Source organism: Tribolium madens, unplaced genomic scaffold (assembly GCF_015345945.1).
Source record: "Tribolium madens isolate multiple individuals breed KSU strain unplaced genomic scaffold, Tmad_KSU_1.1 Scaffold_97;HRSCAF=244;Tcas5.2_LG3a, whole genome shotgun sequence".
Taxonomy (NCBI): Eukaryota; Metazoa; Arthropoda; class Insecta; order Coleoptera; family Tenebrionidae; genus Tribolium; species Tribolium madens.
Window position 1 is genome coordinate 8,103,192 of NW_025401069.1, and position 24,957 is coordinate 8,128,148.

The 24,957-nt window shown below is 31.3% G+C and overlaps 4 protein-coding genes across 7 annotated transcripts; 2 read left to right on the forward strand and 2 right to left on the reverse strand.

Moving 5' to 3' along the window:
• Positions 1–1,876: 1,876 nt before the first annotated feature.
• Positions 1,877–3,487, reverse strand: LOC123014528. Its single transcript, XM_044413688.1, has 2 exons — positions 3,052–3,487; positions 1,877–2,994 (listed from the first exon to the last, which is right to left on the reverse strand). Exons 1-2 carry the CDS (start codon positions 3,463–3,465, stop codon positions 2,410–2,412), a joined length of 999 nt encoding a protein of 332 aa, XP_044269623.1. The 5' UTR covers positions 3,466–3,487; the 3' UTR covers positions 1,877–2,409.
• A 1,752-nt stretch (positions 3,488–5,239) lies between these two features.
• On the forward strand, positions 5,240–5,896 carry LOC123014268 (mitochondrial inner membrane protease subunit 2). Its single transcript, XM_044413295.1, has 2 exons — positions 5,240–5,593; positions 5,652–5,896. Exons 1-2 carry the CDS (start codon positions 5,332–5,334, stop codon positions 5,894–5,896), a joined length of 507 nt encoding a protein of 168 aa, XP_044269230.1. The 5' UTR covers positions 5,240–5,331.
• A 13-nt stretch (positions 5,897–5,909) lies between these two features.
• On the forward strand, positions 5,910–7,809 carry LOC123014266 (KICSTOR complex protein ITFG2-like). Its single transcript, XM_044413289.1, has 8 exons — positions 5,910–6,056; positions 6,103–6,294; positions 6,347–6,475; positions 6,560–6,692; positions 6,743–6,947; positions 7,002–7,202; positions 7,251–7,488; positions 7,541–7,809. The coding sequence occupies exons 1-8, from the start codon at positions 5,910–5,912 to the stop codon at positions 7,733–7,735; spliced, it is 1,440 nt and encodes a 479-aa protein (XP_044269224.1). The 3' UTR covers positions 7,736–7,809.
• On the reverse strand, positions 7,764–24,653 carry LOC123014267 (homeobox protein OTX1-like). Of its 4 annotated transcripts, none has more exons than XM_044413294.1 (8): positions 24,489–24,653; positions 18,595–18,632; positions 14,813–14,976; positions 13,886–14,037; positions 8,946–9,106; positions 8,791–8,899; positions 8,524–8,739; positions 7,764–8,466 (listed from the first exon to the last, which is right to left on the reverse strand). In XM_044413294.1, exons 2-8 carry the CDS (start codon positions 18,618–18,620, stop codon positions 8,389–8,391), a joined length of 906 nt encoding a protein of 301 aa, XP_044269229.1. In that variant the 5' UTR covers positions 18,621–18,632; positions 24,489–24,653; the 3' UTR covers positions 7,764–8,388. The 4 variants fall into 4 exon arrangements, with proteins under 4 accessions (XP_044269229.1, XP_044269225.1, XP_044269226.1 ...); XM_044413290.1 differs by having other exon boundaries at positions 7,764–8,469; XM_044413291.1 differs by lacking the exon at positions 24,489–24,653 and adding an exon at positions 22,055–22,277 and having other exon boundaries at positions 7,764–8,469.
• Positions 24,654–24,957: the final 304 nt, after the last annotated feature.

Here is a 24,957-nt window from a genome sequence, read left to right on the forward strand (position 1 = left end):
TGGATAATAATGTTGTAACGTGGGAGTAATGAACAATTGTTGTTACATACCTTGAGAACTGTATGTGTCAGTTATGATCTACACTAAAATCGTTTCATTAGCTATTTATTAGCTCGTTTACGTTATATTATTAAGTAATAGAATTACTCATTATATAGAAATTCCAGCACGCTACTGTATAATAAAAGAAAAAAATCGACTAATTCCTAAAGAAACCATTTTTATCTGACATATAACAAACAAATCAATTTTTATTTGTTCTTTGAATTTATTTCACTTTAAGTTCTCTGGTTGTAGTCATAAAAACGCCAATTGCTTTAATTAAAATTTCATAAGAATCATTTAAAATATTTATTAAATAATAACAATTATAACAATTTAACAAAATTTGTTATGCAATGTTTCACACCTCAATTAATTTTTGTAGTAATACACATTAACAAGTGTGAAGAAGCGTCAAAAACTAAGATTAAAGTGCTACATTTAATATACTGTTCACTAATAATGTAATAATTCAGTTTTATGAGTACTTTTCAAATCTACACTTTTATGTCTCATGTGTTTAAAATTAAAGAATAAAATTTTATAAAAATGTTAAGCGGCTATAAAAATTAAACGAAATTGAAATTAGTTCTGCTAATTAAATAAACAGTTGCATCAAAAACTCAAATTAACTGAAGAAAAAACATTTATCTGGTTAAACTTTACCCAATCTCCAAAATCAAGCAATAATGCATTGTTATCTGAAACAAAAATCTGGGTTAATTAGACAATTAAGACAAAAGCGTTTTAGTAAAAATATAACGGACTATATTGTGTAACCATTGAGTAAAAATTGCAGCATATTCCTAATAAAGTGCTGAACTAGTGTGATTGCAGAGCATGAAGCAGATGATTGCATTAAAATTTGTACAGACTTTACCCAGAGAAAAAATTTTGTTTGACTAAGCCGTATAAAACATTGCTGGTCACTTGGCCAGTTTATCTTAATATTATCTTGCTTTCTTCTTGTTTGTAAAAATAGAATGGCTTACAATTTAAATTCCGGAGTAACTACAGAGTAGTAAAAGTGTATGCTAAGAGTAGATTAAAAAAAAAGTAATGAAAATAAAAAATGTTTGGAGTGTCGTTTTAGAAACTGTTGTTAATGTAGGCTTTTCTTTTCATTTTATTTCTACAGTTATATGGCTGACAAAAGAATACTTTATATTTTCACTTAAAAAATTGTGCACGAGAGTGTTACTGTTATTAATTTGCTTAACCTCTATGAAGGCATCTTGTGATTGGGATCATAGATCCCTGAAAATACCATTCTTTCATTGATTTCCTCTTGAATCACATGCATTTCTTGAAGAATTATGTAATCTACAATTTGCTAGGGCTTTTTTTAATTTCACGATTAGCTGCTATTATCTTTGAGAGATCGTGCACAAAATACCATGAGCTATAAAAAATTGAATCGAAATCTATTACTTCACAAAGCAAATCCAATATCACGTTTATATTCTTTAAAATTTACTTGTCATGTTAACTTATGGTTCCACTTACTTTCTGGACATATTGGATGAAAATAATTTTGTAGTGCAGCTTCAAACTATATTTAGTCCTATAAATTATATTGCATGTGATTCCCGGAAAAATATTGGTTTTGCTTTTATGTAAAATGGGAAAATTAGTTGAAAAGTAACATATTGTTAATATTTACACATTTGATGCTTAACATAGTTTGTTTTAGTAAGTTTGACAATTATTTCAGTGCATATGAACTGTGCTCTCTAAAAATCACAAAAAAAAAAATTCTCACAATAACTTAAAAAAAATATGCTTTTGATAAGCTTAAATCACTTATATTATATGATAATAATATACAAAGAAATGTTATGGAAATAGTTTTATTTTAAAAAAAATGTACATATGTATACATTAAGATTGGAGTAAATTGCATATCCAATCACAAACGTACCTACCTTACACAAAAGATTGAATCAAAAATTGATGTACCTACAATAAAATAGAGTTATTATCAATGTTAGAAATTAAATATTTAAAGTTTACAATGTTAATACGGAAAACTATGTCTTATTATTATGTAATCATTATGCAGCACATATCTACCTGTAAAACAGATTTTCTTGCTGAATATAGAGGGTTATACTTATGAAAACAATAATAAAAGCTCTGATTAATTCCCAATAATCACAAATTTCATGTAATAAATTAATCACAAATATTATGCAATATAAAATAAACAGTTTCCTTTTACTAGCCTTTAATATAAAAGTACTCGTTACCATTCACACAAAATAACACAGTCAGTACATTATTTCTAAAATTCATAAATATTTTATATAACCTCAGTCTCTAATAATAATAATATTGGCATTATACACAAGTGCTCTAAAAATACTTTTACTGATTGTGCAAATTCTGTGATTGTATTTGCACAAAATGTGACGGTAATGTGTGGGTAGATACTGGTATGACTTGAGAAGTGTCCAACATAAGTGACTGACACATCAACAGTGGTTCAGACATATCACTGACCACAAACTGAGTATATTGTTGTAAATGTGGAGGTAATTCGAGTTTTATTGTTTCCATTCCCTGTATTGGTAAATTTTGGACCAGTTGTATTGTCTGTTGCTGCATACTTGGGAACTGGATATTTTCTTGAATGACTGCGGGATGTTGTTCATTTTCCATGGTTTTGTCCCCTAGTTCCTCCATCAAATTCGTCGGGAACAGTTGCTGGGTGTCTTCTTTTCTGCTGTTCTCAGTCATTTGTTTCAGTTCGGTTGTTTGTGAGATGGGATTGGGATTCACCACTTTGGGAGATGCATTAAGACCCTTCTGGACCATCTCTGCCACCAACTGGGGCAACCGATCATTGGGTTGTATGATGGGTTTAGGAGGTTCAGGTTGAGGATCGCAAGTGTGGACAAAAAAGGCATAGGGTTTCGACGTATCCACTTGATGTAAATGCATAAAATTAATCTAAAAATTTAAATAAAGGTGAAGAAATATTATCAAAAATGATGCATTAGTACTTACTTTAACCACGACATTTAATCCTAATCGAATGTGTTTATTTTTTCGCCTTGTAAACGGATTATCAGTCAGCACTTTAATATCTAGAGTACCTTTACATCGCCTCGAATCAAAGAGAAGTTCTTTTTGAACCACTTTCCCGCCTTGAGTCCAACATTGATATTGTTTTCTAAACCTTATTTTCGGACCTGTGTTTGATATCTTTTTCGCCCAAACAGTATTAGTAACTTCCGAGAAGAGGTCAACCCACTCATCGCACAAAGCGTTGAAATCTTCACTATCCCGGGGGATTTGGGTGCGAAATTTTATTTCGAAAAACTTCTCTTCGGTCCATTTTGTGTCTATTATCTCATATTTTCGGTCAATACTGCTTAAAATCTCATTAAATTCGATTTTTGCTCTATCCTCGGCGGCCATTTTGGCTACTGAAAACAACAGAACATCGATCGCTGGTTTCTACAGACAACAGGCTATTTTAACCCTTGGGCACAAGGCGATAAGGTCTATTTTCGCATGATTCTGCATCGAGAAAGAAAGAATTGATGCCTTAGTTTAAACCAAGCAATAACAGCAAAGGTCGGCGTATTTGTAGGCATTCACCTTGTTTAATAGTTCAATGGTGTTTCCATTTCGTGGACTAATTATGTAATAACAAAATTATTATTTTACTTATTAAAAGAACTGGAAATTAACTAATCTAAATAATATACACTGACAACATTTTCTTTCAATATCATTTTGCTGAAACAAGAACTTAGGTAAATAGGTAATTTAATTTTTTTCTATTCCCACATCTAAAACACAGGTTATCGTATACATTTCCATGACGCTAAGTGACGTTTTATATAGGGCTGAAGTTAGCTTTCTGTCATTTTATTTAGCTAAAGACAGAATAAAGGTTTTATGTAAAGTCTGTTTTTTTTTTTTTAAATGGAAATTACCAAGTCAAAATTTTGGTGAAAAAATTGGTAACAGCTTGTCTCCATAGCCACAAATTTTGTTTGCTCTTTGTTTTTGTCCCTAGAAATTTTGTTAAAAAATTATGGTTATGTGTTCCAATTGAGATGTTGTAAAAATTTTGACTTTTATGAATTTGTGTGTCTGTTTCCTCTTTGAAAGCGCTATAATTGAATACTTGAGGACAGACATCATTACCTAAGGTCTAAAAAAAGAATTCAGTGCTAATAGTTCTGACAGAAACACACCGCAAGTAAGTACAATGTTGTGGACAAAAGTGAGATTCTTGCTACAAAAACTTTGAAGAAAAAGGATGTATTTACAGAAAACAGTTATTTAGCAAAAGATACAAGTAGGTATTATGATGATTGGCAATAAATTTTGTGTAATTTATTGAAATTCTTCGTCAGCTTTAGTTTCAAAATTATTACTTTTTCAACTCATTCCTCAAAAAACGATGCACAAGACACTAATTTAATTGCGTTCTTTCCGAGGTTCTTTCTCATTCATGTTTATTTTGTATTCTTGTCGATTTCTTGCTAAAAATTAAGAATATTTAGCAAACCTGCATTACAAATTGCGTCTACATTTTAACGGACCCTTTTTCTAACTTCCTGTTTGCGAACTATTCGTTTCCAAATTTCGAAAAACTGGTAGTGTACCGAATTTGTTTCTTTTTTGGTGTTTCGACTCTAAATTTTCTTAGACGATTTTTTGTGTTGACGTTTAATAACATTGTTTTCAAATTAATTCAAAAAACCGGAACTGCCAACTTCCTTTATTAAAATTACCATTAATGAATTTACTAGTAATGCCAACGTTAAGACTGTTTGGCATTTCCATAAAAAAAAACAGACTTTAGATTATTTTTTGCATTTCAAAATATGGAGTAATTTGAGGAAAAGAAACATTAAAAGGGTACATAACTAATGGAATTTCAAAATCAAGTAGATAACAATTTTTTTCTTCTTTCTTTTTAATAATTTAAGATTTTTTTCAAATTAAAAAATATTTTGTAGAACCTAAATACAGTAAACAAATTAATTTGTTTTCATACTTAAACTTGTTTGTTAATGAACCCTTTATAGATAGGGGTAATGCTCATTTCGTATTTGACAAAAATTGAAATCTTTTTGATCTTTTTTTGGTATACATATTCAGGTAATAGTGAAAATTATGTTCAAAGACCTGAATTTCCTATTTGCTGATTTCGTAACATTCGTATCATTCATGTTTCATGTAACATCTCAAACGTCACACATTGGAGGTTAGTGAGGTTACGTAAAATGTGAGGTTATAGAACTTGTTTTGTAATAGATAATTTCAATGAAAATTATTAACTTCATAAAAAATATAGTTATTGGAGTGCCCATTGGTGTTACAATTCTTGATACTGTCGGTTATGTAGCTCGTGTGGATGGAATTTCCATGCAACCCGCTCTGAATCCTTACCAAAACACAACAGATTATGTTTTTTTGAATAGATGGTCAGTAAAATCCTACGATATAAAAAGAGGCGATATAATATCACTGATCTCCCCCAAAGATCCTACACAAAAAATCATAAAACGAGTAGTGGGAATTCAAGGTTTTTATTTAACACTTTTATGTAACATTTCTTGTTTCACGAAAAAATGATTTTCTAGGTGACGTAGTGGCAACACTCAGTTATAAATCAACAGTTGTTAAAATCCCCGAAGGACATTGCTGGGTGGAAGGTGACCATACAGGTCACTCCATGGATTCAAATAATTTTGGCCCAGTCTCTCTTGGTTTAGTTACAGCAAAAGCCTCCTGTATCGTATGGCCACCATCAAGGTGGCAGTTTATACCGTCCTTCTTGCCTGATTCACGTGTACCTCTTAATCTCTCTTCCAAGTCGTTGTTATAGTTTTAAGTACAAAATGCGTGCTATTTCTTTAGTTAATCGTTTAGAGTTCCAATTTATGGGTAATGTTGCTAGAAATGCTGTTACTTTAGGAGATATAGACAATGATGGGTGTAATGAATTAATTATTGGTAACAACAAAGGGGAAGTCGCTGTTTTTAAGGTTTGATTAAAGTGGTGCCCACTTTATGTCTAATTTTTTTGTGTAGGGAAAAGAACGAATCAAAAAAATAACTGATCTTTCATTTGTTAGTTGTGTGGCTGTTGGCGACATTTTCAATAAACAAAAGAATAGTCTGGTTATTGTAACAGCTGATGGTTGGTGTTACATTTATGAAGTTCCCGATAATGGTATAAATGTTAGTGAAGAAGTTGAAAAAACTGATGAAGATATAAGCCAGGCTAGTCGAGCTAATTAAAAAATAACAAACAAGTTTATGTTTTTTTATTTAGGTTGATGGGCAAGTACAATCAGGGGAGACCTTAGAATATAGCACTGAGTCAAATAGGAGTCAAGGTGACAAAGAAGAAAAACCACAATTGGTTTGTGTCCATATTCAGAGAATTCCTGCAAATGCCAAGGTATACCTGTGAAAAATCTTCAGATAATTATTAAACAATATTCCGACTGACTTAATTAATTAAATTTGTTCTTAATTTTTCAAGAACATTGTTCTGGGTGACATTGACAACGATGGAATGATAGAAATGATTTTGGGCCTTACCGACAGAGTTGTCCGTTCTTATAGATGGGTTAATGAGCCCTTCAAACCGTCTTATGACACAGCTCACAATCTTGGTTAGAAAATCGAAATTGCGGTCATTATTATTATTTGTTTCACATTTCAGAAAATGTACAATATTTTGGCAAACTAATTGCTTTAAACAAATGGGAATGTGCAAACCAAATCGGTTCAATCACACTCCACCACACCAGCGACGGAAAACCCTCTTTATTAATTGCTCAACCAGGCGGCACGTTTATGAGAATTCGTTGCCAGCCCGATGACAGTGGCCAAGCTCAAGAAAATCTGGAATTAAGTGGTTCAAGTAGGTCAGTTAAGTTCAATTATTTGAGTTTTCGTGTGTTAAATTATTTTAATCGTAGCGATACTATGCCCGGCTCTGCCATAGACTACCAGTTCCTAGGAATTTCAAGAATGAGGAATCAAAACATATCAACAGAAATTTTGGGTGATTTCCAATCGAGAAATTTGGAAAGTCAGAATGAAGATGCGAAAAAATGTCCTTATGCTGTTGCTACTTTGGATGGGACGATAATGCTGGTTCAAGATGAAGTCATCCTTTGGTATGTTTCGTGTTGGTTTTAAAACAGTTGAGCAAATGTCGCATTTAGGGCCATTGCTGTTGATCACCAGATTTTTGCATTGTGTAAACTTGATGTCACTGGTAATGGCATGGACGATATCGTCGTATGTTCGTGGGATGGCCAAACTTATATTCTTGATCAAGAGAAAAATTGTGTTAGATTTCATCTTGACGAACCTGTTCAAGCGTTTCATTGTGGACACTATAATCTGACAATCAATGATGATCCCGTAACTTGCCTAGTCTACATCACCTTTAAGAATACTGTACGAATTGAAATTGATGTAGGAAGTTTTGGTTTATATTTTAGTGTTTCAGGTAATTATTTACTATGATATACCGCTCAAAGAACTGAAGTGCAAAAAATACGAGCCTTCGCTAGATTTATTGCGTGAATTGTACATGAAAGACGGAAGAACTGAGGAAGAGGCACAGGAGATGGTTAAAAACTTAGACAAGAAAAAGAAGAATCAACTAATACATCGTCTGTTATACAACGTGAAGAAATCATAATTGTTATTTTATTGGAAGTATACAAATATGTATTTAAATAGAAATAAACTTTTTACAGGAAACATTAAGTCTAATCTGTGTTTTTTCGTTTACTTAATTTAGGCCCTTAAATTAATTTCCTAACGATCACTGAACATTAGACAGATATCTTTCAAACTAATCTAAAGATATGTACATGGAATTATATAAAAATTATCAAATGATATTTCGATGAAATACATTCCAACTGCCCATTTGGCACAATTATTTGACTAGTAAATATTAGAGCATTTCTTATTTAAGTATGATAAATTCGTAAAATTTATTGTATTGGTCAAAACTATACATCTACTTGTACACTAATAATGTACAGAATGGTTTCCATCTAGGTAATTATATACATAATTAGTGATATGAAATGTCATGTGTTGATTTTTAAGTTATTGCACATTAGTAGGTATCATAGAATCAAAAGCGAATATTCAGAGAGGCAATGTTATAAAAATATTTCCTATTGCAATTTTGATAAATGCAGAACAAAAGTGAATATTTTTGTACATAAGTAAACGTTATTCATTAAATGTTCTGATTGATGTTAAAATTTTAACATTCAGTAAGTTATTAAAACTTGACTAAAAATTGGAATTCTATTTACTTCTTCCGGCTGTTTCTTTTCATTTCCGCTCCCATCCTGAATTGTAGAACCAAGAGGATTCATCCCGGGATTTTCCCCAACTAGTTTCCAAGCCATTCTCCTGAAACAATTTTACTGAAATTACCAGAATCGCTTGGCAATTAAATTAAGCTACCCCAAACTGCGAGTGGCTCATTGTCGACGAACTCAGATAATCCATATTAGAATAATAAGGGTAATTGTTATAGCAGTTTGTAGTTGAGTTAGTAGTGCTCAAAACCGGTTGTGAAGACGAGCACCAAGACCGGTGTTGCTCCAAAGTAAAACTATCTATTGACGCCGGCGACCAAATGCTCGAATTTGCAGAATTTGTATAAGTTGCCGATGCAATCTGAAATTAGTCTCATTATTTTGAAACTGTTGGGAATCCCTGGTTTACTACCGTTGGTGAGCTGGTGCTTCCTGTAGATACATGGAGTTGGGGCTTGATATAGTTTGGACTGTCTCTAAGGTGTGGCGCTGCCGTGACGCTCGGTGAGCTTGCTGAAGAACTAAAAATATTGATGAAGAGAAAGAAAAAGAGTTTCGTTATTTTACCTCGTACTAGTGTTGTTGTTTATAGAAACTGGTGTTGGTGATGTTTTTGTCAGAATTGTAGCACTTTTGTTCTTTAGTTTCGAGCTTTTTTCGACGCTTTGTTGCTGGTTATGCTGCTTTTGCTGTTGGCGACACTTTGCTCGACGATTTTTAAACCACACCTGCATTCAAATATTGTTAATAATGTAGATAACTTATAACAAATCATCTGATTGACTTTTAGTCGATTACAACTGCAACATACCCTCGCAAATCCCTGTTTTCTTTTTAGGAATTTTTTTCATTATTATTCTTTACTATGTTATACCTATTTATAAACTTTACTTAGTTTAAGTATTCTAAAATTAAACACAAACAAAATTTTCTCTTCAATTGAAATTCTAATTTATGGTGTAGCTCAAAAATTTACCAATTTTCAAATACCTGAAATTATGTGACACTTTTTATTTGGTAGATGTTATTTGCTTGTGTATAAAGCAATGGTTTCTTGAATTCCAAATTTTTTATTATAATTTTTAAATTTAGAAGTTTTACAAAACTTAGGATTAGCGGAAAAATGAAAGTAGCCATTTTTTTTTAATTAAAATAGTCAATTGAAAAACCAAAATTGAAAGCAAAAACAAAAAGAGTGATCTTTCTACGTATTATTTATTTATAGACGTAAGAGAAAAATGTTATCAAAAATATATATACTTAGTAATCCTTTCAAAGACCTTTATATTCGCAAATGTCATTATTTTACAAAGAAGCTGCAAGTTGAAGCATAGAAACAAATTATTGTTGCCTTTTCGCTCCTATTTAATATGGACTTGAAAGCACAATAGTACCTACTAAGTAAGGAAATGCAACTGAATGTGATACCAAAGCTTGTGCTTTATCTATCTGAAAATCAATAAACTTCGTGTCACATTGTTACAAAAGGAATCCTCACAAATACAGCAAACGAGAACAGAATTTCTGTTCAATACAGATAAAGGTTTCTCTCCTCGATCTGTTGACAATAATTCAATCGTTGCAATGTCACTATTTGACCATTTACATCAAAGAAATAACAAACACTCACACCAATGGCACAGCGAGGAGAGGTTTTTGGAGTTAAAACTCCCCTTAGAACAAAATCAGGCAAAATTGTTTTGTAGTGGTAATAAAACTAAAATTATATTTTAGAAACCACCAAATTAAACATTCGAATTTTGTACACAATGATCTTCGATGTTGTCATAACTTCAGAAGATTCACAAATTTTTACTTTTTTATTTTGTAAATTGCGGCAAAACTGTATCTTAAACGTTGTTGTCATAACTTCAAATTTTTACTTTTTTATTTTGTAAATTGCGGCAAAACTGTACCTTAAACGTTACAATGTTTTTATGCATAAATATGTAGAAGTACGTTTTTGCTACATTTTTATCATCACTGACGGTGCATACTGTGAGAAATTGTTGTAGATCAACGTGTTTCATCGAAACTAAGAAATTTGAGCTATTTTCAAGCAACTCGAGTATCGCATACCTACGTCAAATGACAAAAATATCATACAAAATGAAAAAAAAATATACAAAATTATCTGGCAAATAAATACATACCTATAATAATAAATTTAATTTAAAAATCTCTCAACAGAAAAAAATATGTAAAAAACACGCGTTACAACCTCTCATTGTGATACTCGAATAAGTGCCCGAAATTTTTTACATAGGCAAAGCCCCTTGGCTGCTCTACTGACTCACACTGTTTAAACTAATTAATATTATAATATTAAAATTAGTTTACTGTTAAACAATACAGTTATTATAATGTAATCATCAAGACTACACAAGGATGCAGAAAGTGAACTTTTACAATTTTTATCTCGTTGGTTACCGAAAGTGATCTTGAACGTGTGCCAACAATAAAATCGTTAACCGACATGACAATCGCAAAACGCAGGGGCACAACGAAATGCACAATGCGGAGTCATAATAAATCACTAAGGAGCACATTAGAAAGCGATCCATTTGAGAATGAATGGTAACGATTGTTGAGACCAGTCGTTAACTTATTAGCTATAGAGTGTAATGCATAAGCACGCCTCGCCCACGGCTATTGTTCCTTTAGGAAGGGAACCCCAGTTTGGACCCGAGGCGACAAATTGCTCTCCCGTGTGTTTGTTTCTTTATGGATGACAATCTTCTGCGCGCCATTTGTCATTTATACCTTCTCAATTACAGTAATTTGTTGTGCAATAACACCGTTTTGGTGTCCTAAAGCCGCCGGAGGCTTTTTAGGGCAAGCCGTATCACTAACCGGTAATTTATTAGAGGACTATTAAATTAAAAGGAATGAAGGATACGTATGTAATAGTTAGTTTCATATTATGTATAGTTAATGTAATAATTAAGGCACATTGTACTATATCTATCATATATTTTTTACTCATACTGGTATAGGAACATTCAAGAAATTTAAAGATAAAAATTTAAAATTACCAATATTTTAATGAGTTAATAAATTAATTAATAAAAGGAATTTTTAAATATTAAACCGATGTATACTCTGTGTATGTTGTACCTCTGTGTGGACAATTCCCAATGTTGCTGATAAAGAATATAAAAAATGATAAAACATGAAAAATGTAGCGATTTTCCAAATTTAAAAAAATCATGGAAAAAATAAAGAAAAACCAGCATGAAATACAATTTTGTATAAACATACCTATTGAGTTATTTATTCGCAATATATTTTTTAAATTAGAAAAAAGTAGAAGTTATGGAATTTTTTTGATGAATCTCCAGACGTTACAGTCTTTTTTTAGTAATTCATTTTATTTTCTACGCAATAATTGGTGTAAAGAAAAATAACTTTTTACAAGTCTTACTAAACAACCACGTTTTAACTTTTCGAAAAAACAAATTATTTATTTATGTACTCTTTTTGTAATGAGCAAAACGAGGAGCAAAATATTTTACTGTATTTAAAATACAACTTTTTTGCAGCAGTTAAACTTATAAATGTGCTGTTTTGTAACAGCCATATATGTCATGCATTCGAAGGGTTAATTAGATCAAATTTGAAAAAATAAGTTAAAATTCAAAAGTTTTTAATTATATTTTTGAAAGACGACTGATACCTATCATCATAAAAACAATATAGGTATAGTTGAATCCTGGGGAAACAAGCTTTTTGTTTACTTTAAAGCCCCTAATTTAAATTTTTCAATTTTGCAGTGTTGGAGATGGTGACAAAGATTGTTTTATCAAGTTGAGATCCTTTAAGAATTTTTTCTTAAGTATACAAAAAGTTGTATACATCAAATTGATAATTTATATTTTTAAATCAAAAACAAAAAAATAAGATAACTATTTTTTGTTATTCTTTTATTTTATTTCTAGTTTTTCAATGTTACACAATTTGTATTTTGTAGAAAAGTTTTATTAAATTATATAAAGTCTGTTTTTTTTTTAAATGGAAATGCCAAACACTCTTAACGTTGGCATCACTAGTAAATTCATTCATGGTAATTTTAATAAAGGAAGTTGGCAGTTCCTGTTTTTTGAATTAATTTGAAAACAATGTCATTAAACGTCAACACAAAAAATCGTCTAGGAAAATTTAGAGACGAAACACCAAAAAAGTAACAAATTCGATACACTAACAGTTTTTCATAATTTGGAAACGAATAGTTCGCAAGCAAGAAGTTGGAAAAAAGGCCCGTTAAAATGTAGATGCAATTTGTAATGCAGGTTTGCTAAACATTCTTAATTTTTAGCAAAAAAATTGACAAGAATAGAAAATAAACATGAATGAAAAAGAACCTCGGAAAGAACGCAATTAAATTAGTGTCTTGTGCATCGTTTTTGAGGAACGAGTTGAAAAAGTAACAATTTTGAGACTAAAGCTGAAGAAGAATTTATAAAATACATCAAATTTGAGCTCATTTCAATAAATTACACAAAATTTATTGCCAATCATCATAATACCCACTTGTATCTTTTGCTAAGTAACTTTTTTCTGTATATACATCCTTTTTCTTCAAAGTTTTTGTAGCGAGAATCTCATTTTTGTCCACAACATTGTACTTTCTTGCGGTGTGTTTTTGTCAAAATTATTAGCACTGATTTCTGTCTTTAGACCTTAGGTAATGATGTCTGTCCTCAGGTATTTAATTATAGCGCTTTCAAAGGGCAAACCGGCACACAAGATTCATAAAAGTCAAAATTTTGACAACATCTCAATTTGAACACATAACCATAATTTTTTAACAAAATTTCTAGGGACAAAAACAAAGAGCAAACAAAATTTGTGGCTATGGAGACAAGCTGCTACCAATTTTTTCACCAAAATTTTGACTTGGTAATTTTCATTTAAAAAAAAAACAGACTTTACATAGGTATTATTAAATTCAGTATTGCTAACTGAATTCATTATTATTAATACTTTGTATACTTACGTTTTTACAAATTTATGTTTTATTAGTATTGACCAATTATTATAGTTTTATCATTGTTAGTTTACACCAACCTTATAACTGAAAATTACTTTTTGTAATGTAAAATTTATTACAATAAAATGTGATTCTTCACATTGCTGGGTACTTTTAATTTAAACACGAATTTATTATACCTTAGAGATAATTTAATGAGACTATCTAAACTCTAAAATACCTGTATACTTATTTACCTACAAAATTATTCAAGTGTAAAAGACCAAAAATTTTGTATTTTAAAATATCTATAGGTAAAAAGTAGGTATAAATTGGCTAATCAAATAAATAACTGGATGTGCTGTTTAGTGCGATTAGTTTGTCATTTCAAATAACGTTAATGTGATTTCTAAGAAGTCTGCAGTAAAATAGATCCTCTGATATAAATTTCAACCTCTCGAAATGTTTTCGTTTGAATCTTCTATACACGACAAAATACCTGTCCATTTAACAGCGAGAGCAAAAAAAAATTAATTACCTGAACTCTGGATTCTGGCAGATTAATTTTGAGTGCGACTTCTTCTCTCATAAAAATGTCAGGATATCGCGTCTTTCCGAAGAGGGCCTCCAGGACGTCGAGTTGAGCCCTGGTGAAGGTCGTTCTCTCCCGACGCTGTTTTCGTTGATTACCTGCGCAAACACATGAATCAGGATTATCACCTCTAATCCTTCGCACTTATTAAAATGGCTCAAAAAGATATAAAACAACCAGTCTTTGTAGACAATCGAAGAGCATTTTTATTCATCAAAAAAGTGCTCCACGTCAGATTTGCTAAATTATTTTAAAATATGGATTTGTGGTGTGCGGAAAATTCTGTATAAGCCTGTAAACTAATGATTAACGCTAAAACAAAATCAAAAGCATTGTGACTATAATAAAATGTCTAATTTAATAAATACAAAATTGGTGATACATTAATGTATAGTGGTCGATGTGTATGTTCTAAATAAAAGGGCATTTTGGTTCTGATTTGGTTGCAATAAATTTAAATAATTTATTTAAAATAACATATCTACTCATAAAACGCATATATTTTCAGATTCCAAATATCATTTAGGCATTCAAACAGATTTTAAGGATTTATCATATTTATTTGCAAATAATCACAAATAAAATGATTTTGTTTTATATTGAATCTCTTTATTTTGTTTGTCTACCTTTATGAATACACACATTTTACATTACTAATTCACTCAATACCGCAGAATTAAACAAATACCAACAAATATGCATATTTTACATATTTTATTATTTTAGCTTTTTTGATTTAAATTATTTATCTGTATAAAAATTTATTTACAATATTTTAGTAAAAATTGAAATAAAAATTTACATTTTACAACATTCAACGTTATGCATCAGACAAAAATAATTTTTAATATAATTGTTTGTAATGTAATTTACCTGCTGGGTATCCAGCCATGGACGAATGGAGAGAATCTACTGGAAGTCCATGCAAGCCTAAACCTGGCACGGGGTAAGGGGCCGACTTTAAATAAGCCATACTTGAGGAACTTCCGCCGCAAGTGCTTCCAAAACCCGGAAATAATTCGCTGTCGGGATTGCATCTGCAAGATGAATGAAACTGTTACGTACCTATTATTTAAGCAATCATTTGGACAAAAAGTAAATAATGTGGTTGATTCTTTTTCTGGTTTTGAAAGAAAGGGCTAAGTATTTGCTCAGGAGTGTCATATTCTCTTGTAACAAAAGAAAAAGGATTCAACAGTTCGCAGACAGCATGGTGCCAGAAAATCCCAGAACGCAAGAATTGGTCACTAATGTAGAAAATACTGTTATTATCTGGGGCTTAAGTCGGCATCATACAAACATCTTATAAAAACTTTCTTAAATGTTTGTCTCGTTGGTCAATACACCTTCTCTAAAACGCTTCAAATACTCTTCTGGGCGATTAACTCAAAAAATTGGGTTTCATTCACGAGCGATGTTCCCGTAATTGTCATTAAATCGTACAAAGGAGTCAAGATGACACAAGATACAGCTTTGTGCGGTGTTTTCCAGTTTGCTGATAGGTGAATGGGGTAATATCTATTACTCCCTTATGCCAATTAGAGCCGCTGCCGTTTTATGCGATTTAAATCTAGCCCGAAGTTTTTGATGTCGGAATCTACCCTCTGTGCCTTATTAGGGGTAAACAGAGGGTGGCAATTGAGTTAGGCACGACATGATCACTCTTGATAACGTTAATGATGGACCATTAGCCAGATTGCTGCCTAAAGAGTGGACGTCAATTACTTTGATGCCGTTCAATTTATTTCTTAATTAATCGTCAACTTAAAAAAAAGACAAGCTGCCAGATAAGCAATTTCATTTCATCTTTTTGTGTGGCGCGCATGATTGCCATTTATTTTCCTGCATAATTTATCCCTGAGACGTCCATACGTTAAACCACTTACCTCTCAAGTGTTTATTGTATATTTATGAATAGAAAGGGTATAATTTTGAAATTCTCACCAGAGCCCTGTGTAAACTGTACCTACTCATCGACAGGGTAGAGAAAACATTGCGCTCCCTAGACGTAAGTTGTTTAAAATGTATTTTAATCTGTTTTAATCTGGCAAGGCATGACGTTTCTTTTGTATTTTAGGATTATGTCGTCGCTAACGCCTCTTCTTGGGTCAAGGTGTCAAAGAAACCTGACGCTTGTATCAAGGACAATAAAGTCCATCTTGTTGGAAGTTGTAATCGAACACCCGAATTTTTGATGACAACTTTTTTAGATTCTTAAGCCTCATTTATATCTTATCTGAGATTGACAAGTTCTCTTTAGTGATTTTTCTACATTTAGGGGATGCTAAGCGGGTTATTAGAGATTTTAAGACGTGGTTCTTTCAACGATGCTTCACTTTATGGAAATAAGTAAAAAACATAAAAAAATTCAATAATCTCTATCAAGATTTGTGGTAAAATTTTTGAAATAAAGAAAGCGTATGTGAATTTATTTTTTACAACAGGTAAAATGAAATGAAAATATCAAGTCCGACATTTGTTTAAATTTATGAAATAATTGTTAAATAAAAAAAACGTAGGTAATATATTGAAAACATCTTTAAAATTTAAAAGTAATTAATCAACTATTGAGAGTTTTGATTTTTTTTTAACTTGTTGTCTTTATCTTTGGTAAGCAATTTTAATGGTAACTAAAAAAAATAATAGGAGGGACCGAGGGAGGGACTGTTTGTGTATAAGGAAGTTTACACTTATTTTTACTAACCTGAGATGATTATAAGATGTAAAACAATAGTACTACATACAGAGACATTTTTTCAATTCTGAACATCAGCTCTATATGCTCAATTTAAAAAAAGCAAAATTCATTGCTGCCATTCAATGATAGTGTCAGTGGCGTGTCTACGATTTAAGAGCAACAAAATAAAAAATTGCTTTATTTAAATGAGGATGATGACAAGACAAACAGAAAAATTACAGACAGATAGGACATTAAATGTCTTACAGTAAGAAAAAAAGTTATAGCAAAAATTTTCTTGGAATTGAGAAATTGATTGAAATAAAGCAATTTTTTATTTTGTTGCTCCTAAATTGTAGACACGATACTATACAGAGACTATCATTAAATGAGAGCAATATACATTGATCTGTGCTTTTTTAAATTAAACATAGAGGACTGCTATAATTGAAAAATGTTTCTGTGTACTACATACTACAATAATAATAATACATTTGATTAAATTTTTGAATAAAAAAATGTGTAGTTTTGACGCACAATTTTTTAAACACTTTATTACTGTAATTTAAAACATTAAGATCAACATTTCTTATAAAAGATGGCATCGTAAAGCGGTTTTAAGATCCAAAATCTATTTTTTCTACGGGTTATAATCTTTTGCTGACAAATGAAACAAGATGTAAAAGTATTTTGATTTTTGTTGTCAAATTGTTATGTGTAAAGCTCACACTTTAGTGTTGCTAATACATTTTTTCATCAAAATCATTTATACTCGTGGTCACACGGTAGATAACTGTGCTATTTTTTTGTTAGTGGGATTATACTATAATACGTAATGGCAAACCTCACCACAATCGCTCTAAGTTAACAATCAAATGTTCCCTTAATTTGTTGCCAAAATAGTTATCGTTCCAAAAGTTGAACAAACGCTCTGCTTAAGCGCCTCATTATTCAATAACGATCACTCCATTTAATCTACCGGTGATCATTAGAGGAATAAAAACATGCACGTGTTCACCTATGGCTCAGTTTGAACACAAATACATAATACATTGATCGAATATGTTCCCTCTAAATGATGGAATCATCTTTTGCAACTATGACGACGAGCATTTACACCAACTGACTGCAATTTACCGATAGACAAAAATGCAAATCCTCTTTCCTCTATAATTGTTTAGATAGGGGAGATAAAAGCCTACACTGGGCCGTAAATTTGTATTACGTGTGTTATAAAGTAAGTTTGGCACTTTTAGAATGTATCTTATTTATTCCAGAGTGACATGTCAGTCGTTAAATTAATAAAATCCCTGTGTAAAAATGCGTTGCGTGAATTGGGGTCAGACAAACAGCCTTTTACGGTTGTTATCTCAAGATTCCAGTAGCAGTGTAGCCGTGATGGCCATCGAGAGCCCGAGTGCAAACCCAGATAAGAGCTGAAGTGGCTGTGAAGAGGGGTTCGTCCCTTCAATCAACCCTACAACTAGACAACTCTATTAGAGAAGCACACGACTTTATGTTTATTGTTTTACAGTGGGAAATTTACACCTCGTGCTGTTCTTAAAGTGTGTTATTTAATTATTGAAGGGCGAGTGCATGCCCTCCTAGTGGCATCTGATCAGGAGACGCAAGAAAAATTATGCTTTAAAAATTGACTCAGATTCTGTTAATTAAAAAATACAATAAATAAAATATTGGTTTATTGTAATGAATTTTTGTTATACTTACAACAGAACATGAAAATGATATAAACCAGCGTTTTCAAAACTATGCATGCTTCGTGGTTCGCAGAATAAAATTGCCGGTTTTCAGAAAGTATATAAAGTGTTTACATTTACATTACAATGTGCGAGTTATTGAGTTTAATGCAGTGTATTTATTTATTAAATCATTTATCAAACATTAATATTTACCTATACTTAGCTTTAAATTATATCACAATATACCTTGTATATAAAAGAAGGAAAAAAAAACTTACCCAGCAGTGAGGCTGTTTGACCACATCTACTTTGGTCCCTGAAACAAATTAACAATGAATAATTACATTACCTGTAAAAAGTTTTTAGATCAAATAAATAAGTCAACAAAAAGTTTAAAAATTTTTGCAGATAATTTATTTTTCTTTTTTTCAGGTGATTAAAGGCAAAGAAAGACTAATGTCGTACGGTATTTTAAAGTTCTAGACTCAGTTTTTAAAGAATAAAAGGCAGTAATCCGCGCTCTAAAACTTTTTATTGAAATTTTTGTAGGTTCCTAAATGAAATTATCTACCTATAGGCACTTACGATAACTACTAAATCCTACTTAATTTACTTAGGGAACAAAGCGTTTGATCGACATAAATAACATCTTTCCGTCGATATTGTGGCAGAGTCGTGTTGCATTTCTTCTCTTTTTGCACTTCCACTTTATCGAGCAATGAGTCAAAGCACACTTGATGTTTACACAGAAACTTCATAACGCTCACTTGATTTTACAAAAACGTTTTTAAACATCTGTAAGTTGAATTAAAGGGAGAGGAACGAACGCATTGAAACGTACAAGAATGAGACGGTATTTATTTTGTGTTTTGTGCAATGTCGATCAGATATTAGTACGGATATTGGTTTTGAAGTTTACATTCCTTTTAATGAGTCTTGTATGGGAAGTTTATTCAACTGTGAGTAATATTGCTCTTGATTCTTTTACAAAAAGCTTCTCAAAGTTGCCGCTGACAAAAGTTAAGAAGGATGTTCTATTCAAAAGTTTAACAAGTTTGGCCAATTTTCTAATTTTCGAATATTACACTTTCATATGGAGGATTTGAAGTTTCGGAAACCGTTATTACATATTTCTCTATAAAAAGGCCAAAGCTGAAGTATCTGTTATTAAATCACCCGCTGGCAATTGGGGGTGCTTATTTCAAAACTTAATATCCACAAATCCTTTATACTCATGTGGTTTTCCAAGTGCTATGTTCACTTTGGGTGCTGCTATTAAATTTTCAATGAACATACGCACAAGTACGTTCTTATTACATTTGCCACGTAAGATTCAAATTTCAATTGAAATGTACCTAATATACAGTTATCTATTTGCTAAACGCTCTGAAACACAAATCGAGTCTTAGTAAAGTAATGTCAGTTCTAAAAAAATGTATATTGTATCATTTACACAAACTCTCAACTCGAGGTATTCAAAGTGCATTGCTGGCTTTTATTCTTTATTAGTAAGATCGTGTACAATGAGGATTTTATTTCGCTGAACATCAACATTATTAACTCCTCGAGTTCTCGAATGCATTACAAGCAATTACAACATATCCAAGCCAATCTAGCGACAATGTTTGCGACACAAATATTCAAAAACTGAACATGGAAACGTATGTCAGCAAAATCAAATTCTCACTATACCATCCTTTCTTCATATGAGTGAGTGTACGTGGATTAATAATTACAAATAGCTAATTATAAAATAATAGTAAGTATATTAAAAACAAGTGTTACAAACACTGCTCTTACATTGTGTTACAATGCACGAGTATCACAAATGAAAGGTTGTAACACGTGTTTTTATATTTTTTTCATTGAGCGCTTTTTAAATTGAATTCAGTACTATATTCACAGTTAAAATTAGTAATATTTGAGATATGCGGTACCCAAATCGCTTGAAAATAGCTTAAATTGCATTAGTTTCGGTGAAATACGTTGATCTACAACCATTTCTCACTTAAAAACGACAGTTTGCAGCCAGTGATGGCAAAAGTATTGCATTACATGTTGTCAAAAACAGTGTGCAACTGAAAACGGTTGCAAAAAATGCTTATTGTGACACTAAAATTGAAAAAAATGTGTAAACGGTTTTAACATTGTGTTTTTTCTTTTTTGATAGTTATGAGTAAAATGCTTTTAAAATGTCTTTTTTATCTTTAATAATACTGGTACCTAAGTATAATATTTTTGCTTAGAAAAAAAATAAATAAAAATGGAACAAATTTTGTAGCGAACAATTGATTAAAGAGGTATGAAACATTTAGTTTTTAGTTGGTCATCTCCGTATTTGGAGTTTAAATAATTAATAAATAATAATAAAATTAACAATGCTTCCTTCACCCAAACTTTTTTAGTTTTTAATGTCAGATCAGTTGTATTTTTTGGGAGACTTTACGTCCTATGAATTTGAAAAGATACTTGTTTCAGAAAGACTTTTAGTCTTTTAGATTTTAGTTGAAATAAATGCTTATTACGTCCGGAATAAAAAATTATTGCATAGTTTGCTGTAAGAACTCAAGGCTTGTATTTATTCAATAGTTTAGCTTAAAACTTCTGTTTTATGAGAAAATAGATCACTGACTAAACAAAATATAAGAGATAACTCGGAAAATAAAATATCTACTATAAAAATTGAAATTTTTATTTGTACAACTAGTTTTGAAAGTCATACTTTTTTTCACGAATTTGCAGTTGATTAACTGAGTTAATCAAACAAATGCATTTTTTTGCATAGTAATAACCCCAAAAGAATCTCAAAGACCAAAAAGATATCAATTTGATAAATCAAATCGTAATGTATCGCGAGCTCTTTCTAACGAACTCTATAGAAACTATAGAAATAACTATAGAAATATAACTATAAGTAGAAATCGTTTAAAAAGTATAACTTTCTATACGATTAATCGTGATGAAAATTCAACTTTCATAATCACTATGCAAAAAACTATTTATTATCACTTTTGCTGAGAGCTTTATTTTTTTAATAGGTAACATACCAACTTATCATAGAAATTTACCTATATGGTAAGTAAATTATAACAACCCATTTCCAATTATTAAAAAATACTCTTATTTATTTAAAGCAAAAACTTTCTCAATTATTTCTTATGTTATTTTATTACACAAATAAATTTTGTTAGTTACCTTTCGATTCAGGCTTTTAATCAAACAATGTTTTTATAATTACTTGAAATTTCTAAAAATATAAACTGTTTGCTACTTGCACTTCAACGTAACTACTAGTAATTTTGTTAAAAGCGTAATAATAATTTAAAGGTGATAAAAATTATAATATGTACTCCTAACTTGGTGCAGTTATTTAAATGTAATATTTGCTCAAAGTATATTTATTCCGTTGATTTATTTAAACACTCTCTTGTTTTCAACCCACCACGAATCTTCGGATACGTTTTTCAGTTGAAGTGGTGAACTCCCAATTTGGGATTTTAAAAGCTTGCGTAGGTAAAATCTCTTGCCAAGATCTTATCGGTGTCAGAACATTTGTGCAAATCCGGGGAACGTCGCAAGTTTACACCAATTTCACGGTGGTTTGAATTTGGAAGCCCAGTCAACTGGAAGTCTTTCTAAAGACCATATAATGACCAAGGTGCTTTTTCAACTTTTTTTTTTAAATTGCAAGTTCTAGACCGAAATGAGTTGAAGTGTAAAAAATGCAAAACTACTCACTCATTAATTGATCTTGTTAAGGTAAGGCCGTCGGAGAAAATATTTATTGCAGTTTGGTCGTAGTTTATTATGTCAGGAAGTAGAAGATTAAGACAAACTAGAGACTGAAACCGGTGAATGTGAAAGAAGATCACTTTAACGCACTCACTGTAGAATATTCCTATAAACACTGCAATATTTTTATCACTTGATGTAACAAGCGAAACAACTATCATTAGCGAGTTGTAAGATTCAAACTTTTTTTTACTTTGAATGATTTGCACGAAGTTGCGTTCACAGGAGAAGACGGCGGTGAACTGAATTACCACACAGCTACTCCGAAACGGCACTACTAAATCCAATATAATCATAATATAATGATAATACTCTTTGCGGGATCCGTGGATTTACTAGCAGCTAACTAATCGTCTTATGTGTGAATTTTGCCTCTTTTTCTAATCCGATTCAGGCATTAGACCAAGCGGAACAGTGTCAGGTTGTGATGACGGCCAACAGTGGCCAATATTTTACTACTGGAACTTAACATGGAACAAAATAACAATATACAAGTACATAAATAAATTATAGCAGGCAATATTTTGATTTCACAAAAATGTAACTTATGAATGTTGAGCTTGTGACTGTACTGGGGTAAATACTGATTTTAATTGGACCAGTTAAGTTAACCTACTTCAAGTAATTTGATAGAAACAATTTTATTAACTGTCGATTCTTATCTGTTTGTATAATAAATAGGTGGAATTGTCACAGTAGTGACTGTGACATTTTTGCATGCATAATTGTTGTTGAAGAAGAATATCATTTCCTACATAATAAGCGATGTCTAAAAAGCTATAAACCATAAACTAAACCATTGACTATACTAATGGGTGCTGATTTGTGATAACATTATGATTTTTATCGTAATAGAAAAGTGTACTCAGGACCGGCGCTTCTTTGTTTCTTGTTTGCTTGTGCGGCCTCTAGATTTTTAAGATACAGATAGATTTCTGTTCTTTCCTCTTGTAACACTAAAAGTTTCTTGAATTCAAGTACATGTTTTTCACGTAAATTATAACTTTTATCACTATGGACAAAGAAGTCTAGAAACAAATTTTTCTTACTTTGATCGATGCAAATAAAGTACTCACAAGTTCTTTATAGTTCGTGTTGAATCGAAATTACTCCCAAATCAACTAAACGCGATGCGGCTTTGTTGATCTTGGATATTTTTATTATTAAAATGTTAGAAATTAGAAAATTATTTGCAACATTATTATTATCAGTTTTTCTACTAGGTATGTAATATTATCGTTATAATAAATAATATTTATTACAATTAGTAGAAGCAGTACTAGAAATGAATAACTTATTACATTTATCACAATCGCATGCCTATTCAACTCATTTCTCTTAAAGAGTGGTGTTATTGTACAATAAAAATTTAAAATGCATGATCTAATAGATAGTACTTTCTAAATATGTATTATGTTATTTGTGTTAGGTATATATGGAACTTATAAAAGTGCATGATGATGAATTGGCAGGTTTGTGTAGGGTCAAAAAATTCTTAATTTTTTTTGTATGCGAGAAATCTTTATTATTTTTATACAAAAATATTACAACTTTTTAGTTTTCTATTATAAATTATCACTCTGGTAAACAAACTGAAGACTCGCATATTCATACATAAACGGTATAGACATAAATAAACTAGTTAGGTATATAAAATATATGTATGTTCATTAGGGTGTGTACATTTTTTAAATTTTGATTTATATAGGACAAATTTAATCGATTAACGAACAACTACTATTTAAATAACTATTTCATAAATAATTTAACAAAGATCTAAAATGAATTAATTTAAACAGGTTTTAGTTCCACAATCATGGTAATGTGTATAATGTTATTAATTAAATAGAGCTTCTGTTTCCAGTAATATGCAATAAAAAATATTTGGTCCCGACGGCACTATAGTTGTTGACATCACCAACTTTTACATGAGTTGAGTAAAATAAAAAACCAACTAATTTGGTAAAATTAAATTAAATTGCCATAATATTAATATTTTAATTAGAGAATGTATATTTAGTATTGTATGAAATATGGATAATCAGGAATTGGAAATATAAAATAATGATTCATTTGACAATGAATTCGATAATAGAATGGATATTTTATGAAGTGAAAAATGAGTCCGTTTACATGTGAGTAATGATAAGTAGAAGTTAATTGGTGTAAAATAAAAAGGATAGGGATCATCAAATGATGACGGCGAACCCGTATAAACAAACCAAAACAATATACTAAAAATAATCCGCATTAATCAAATCGGATTAAAATAAAAACGGAATTAAAAGCGCAAATCGCGTCATGGAGTGGCTCGTGTTCGTGAAAGAAGCGTCCGACACCGTCCTCTATTCGAAGAAGTACGTTTTGAGTGAAAACTCACCTTATCGAAAAAAAGAGGTGCAAAGAAACAGATGAGAATATCGGTGCACAACGTAAGTCAATATATATCACTCCATCTATTTGTTCACTTAGTCAAACACAATGCGGAGTTAAGCCGAGGTACTTAGTGTAGATAAAACCCGAGTTTAGCGCAAATCGGTTTACAGTGGATTCCTAACTATATACACGCTCCTAATACGAAAGCTGTATTAAATAAGTAGAATTGATCCTCACTTTTCGTGGCTGAGGACACGCCCCACGCCCCGCAAGCGCGTCGGGGAAGCTCGGTGGCAAAGCGCGATGCACCGCAGGAACGGCGTAGCGGCCGTCCACCGCGTCTACGGCCTACGATCGGGATCTTCCGGACCCAAAGCTCATAAGCTCAAAACCACCACATGCGAGGACGAACGGCGTCACCTGCAGCATAATCGATACTGAAAGAAATAAGGATCATATCCTGCGATTACCTC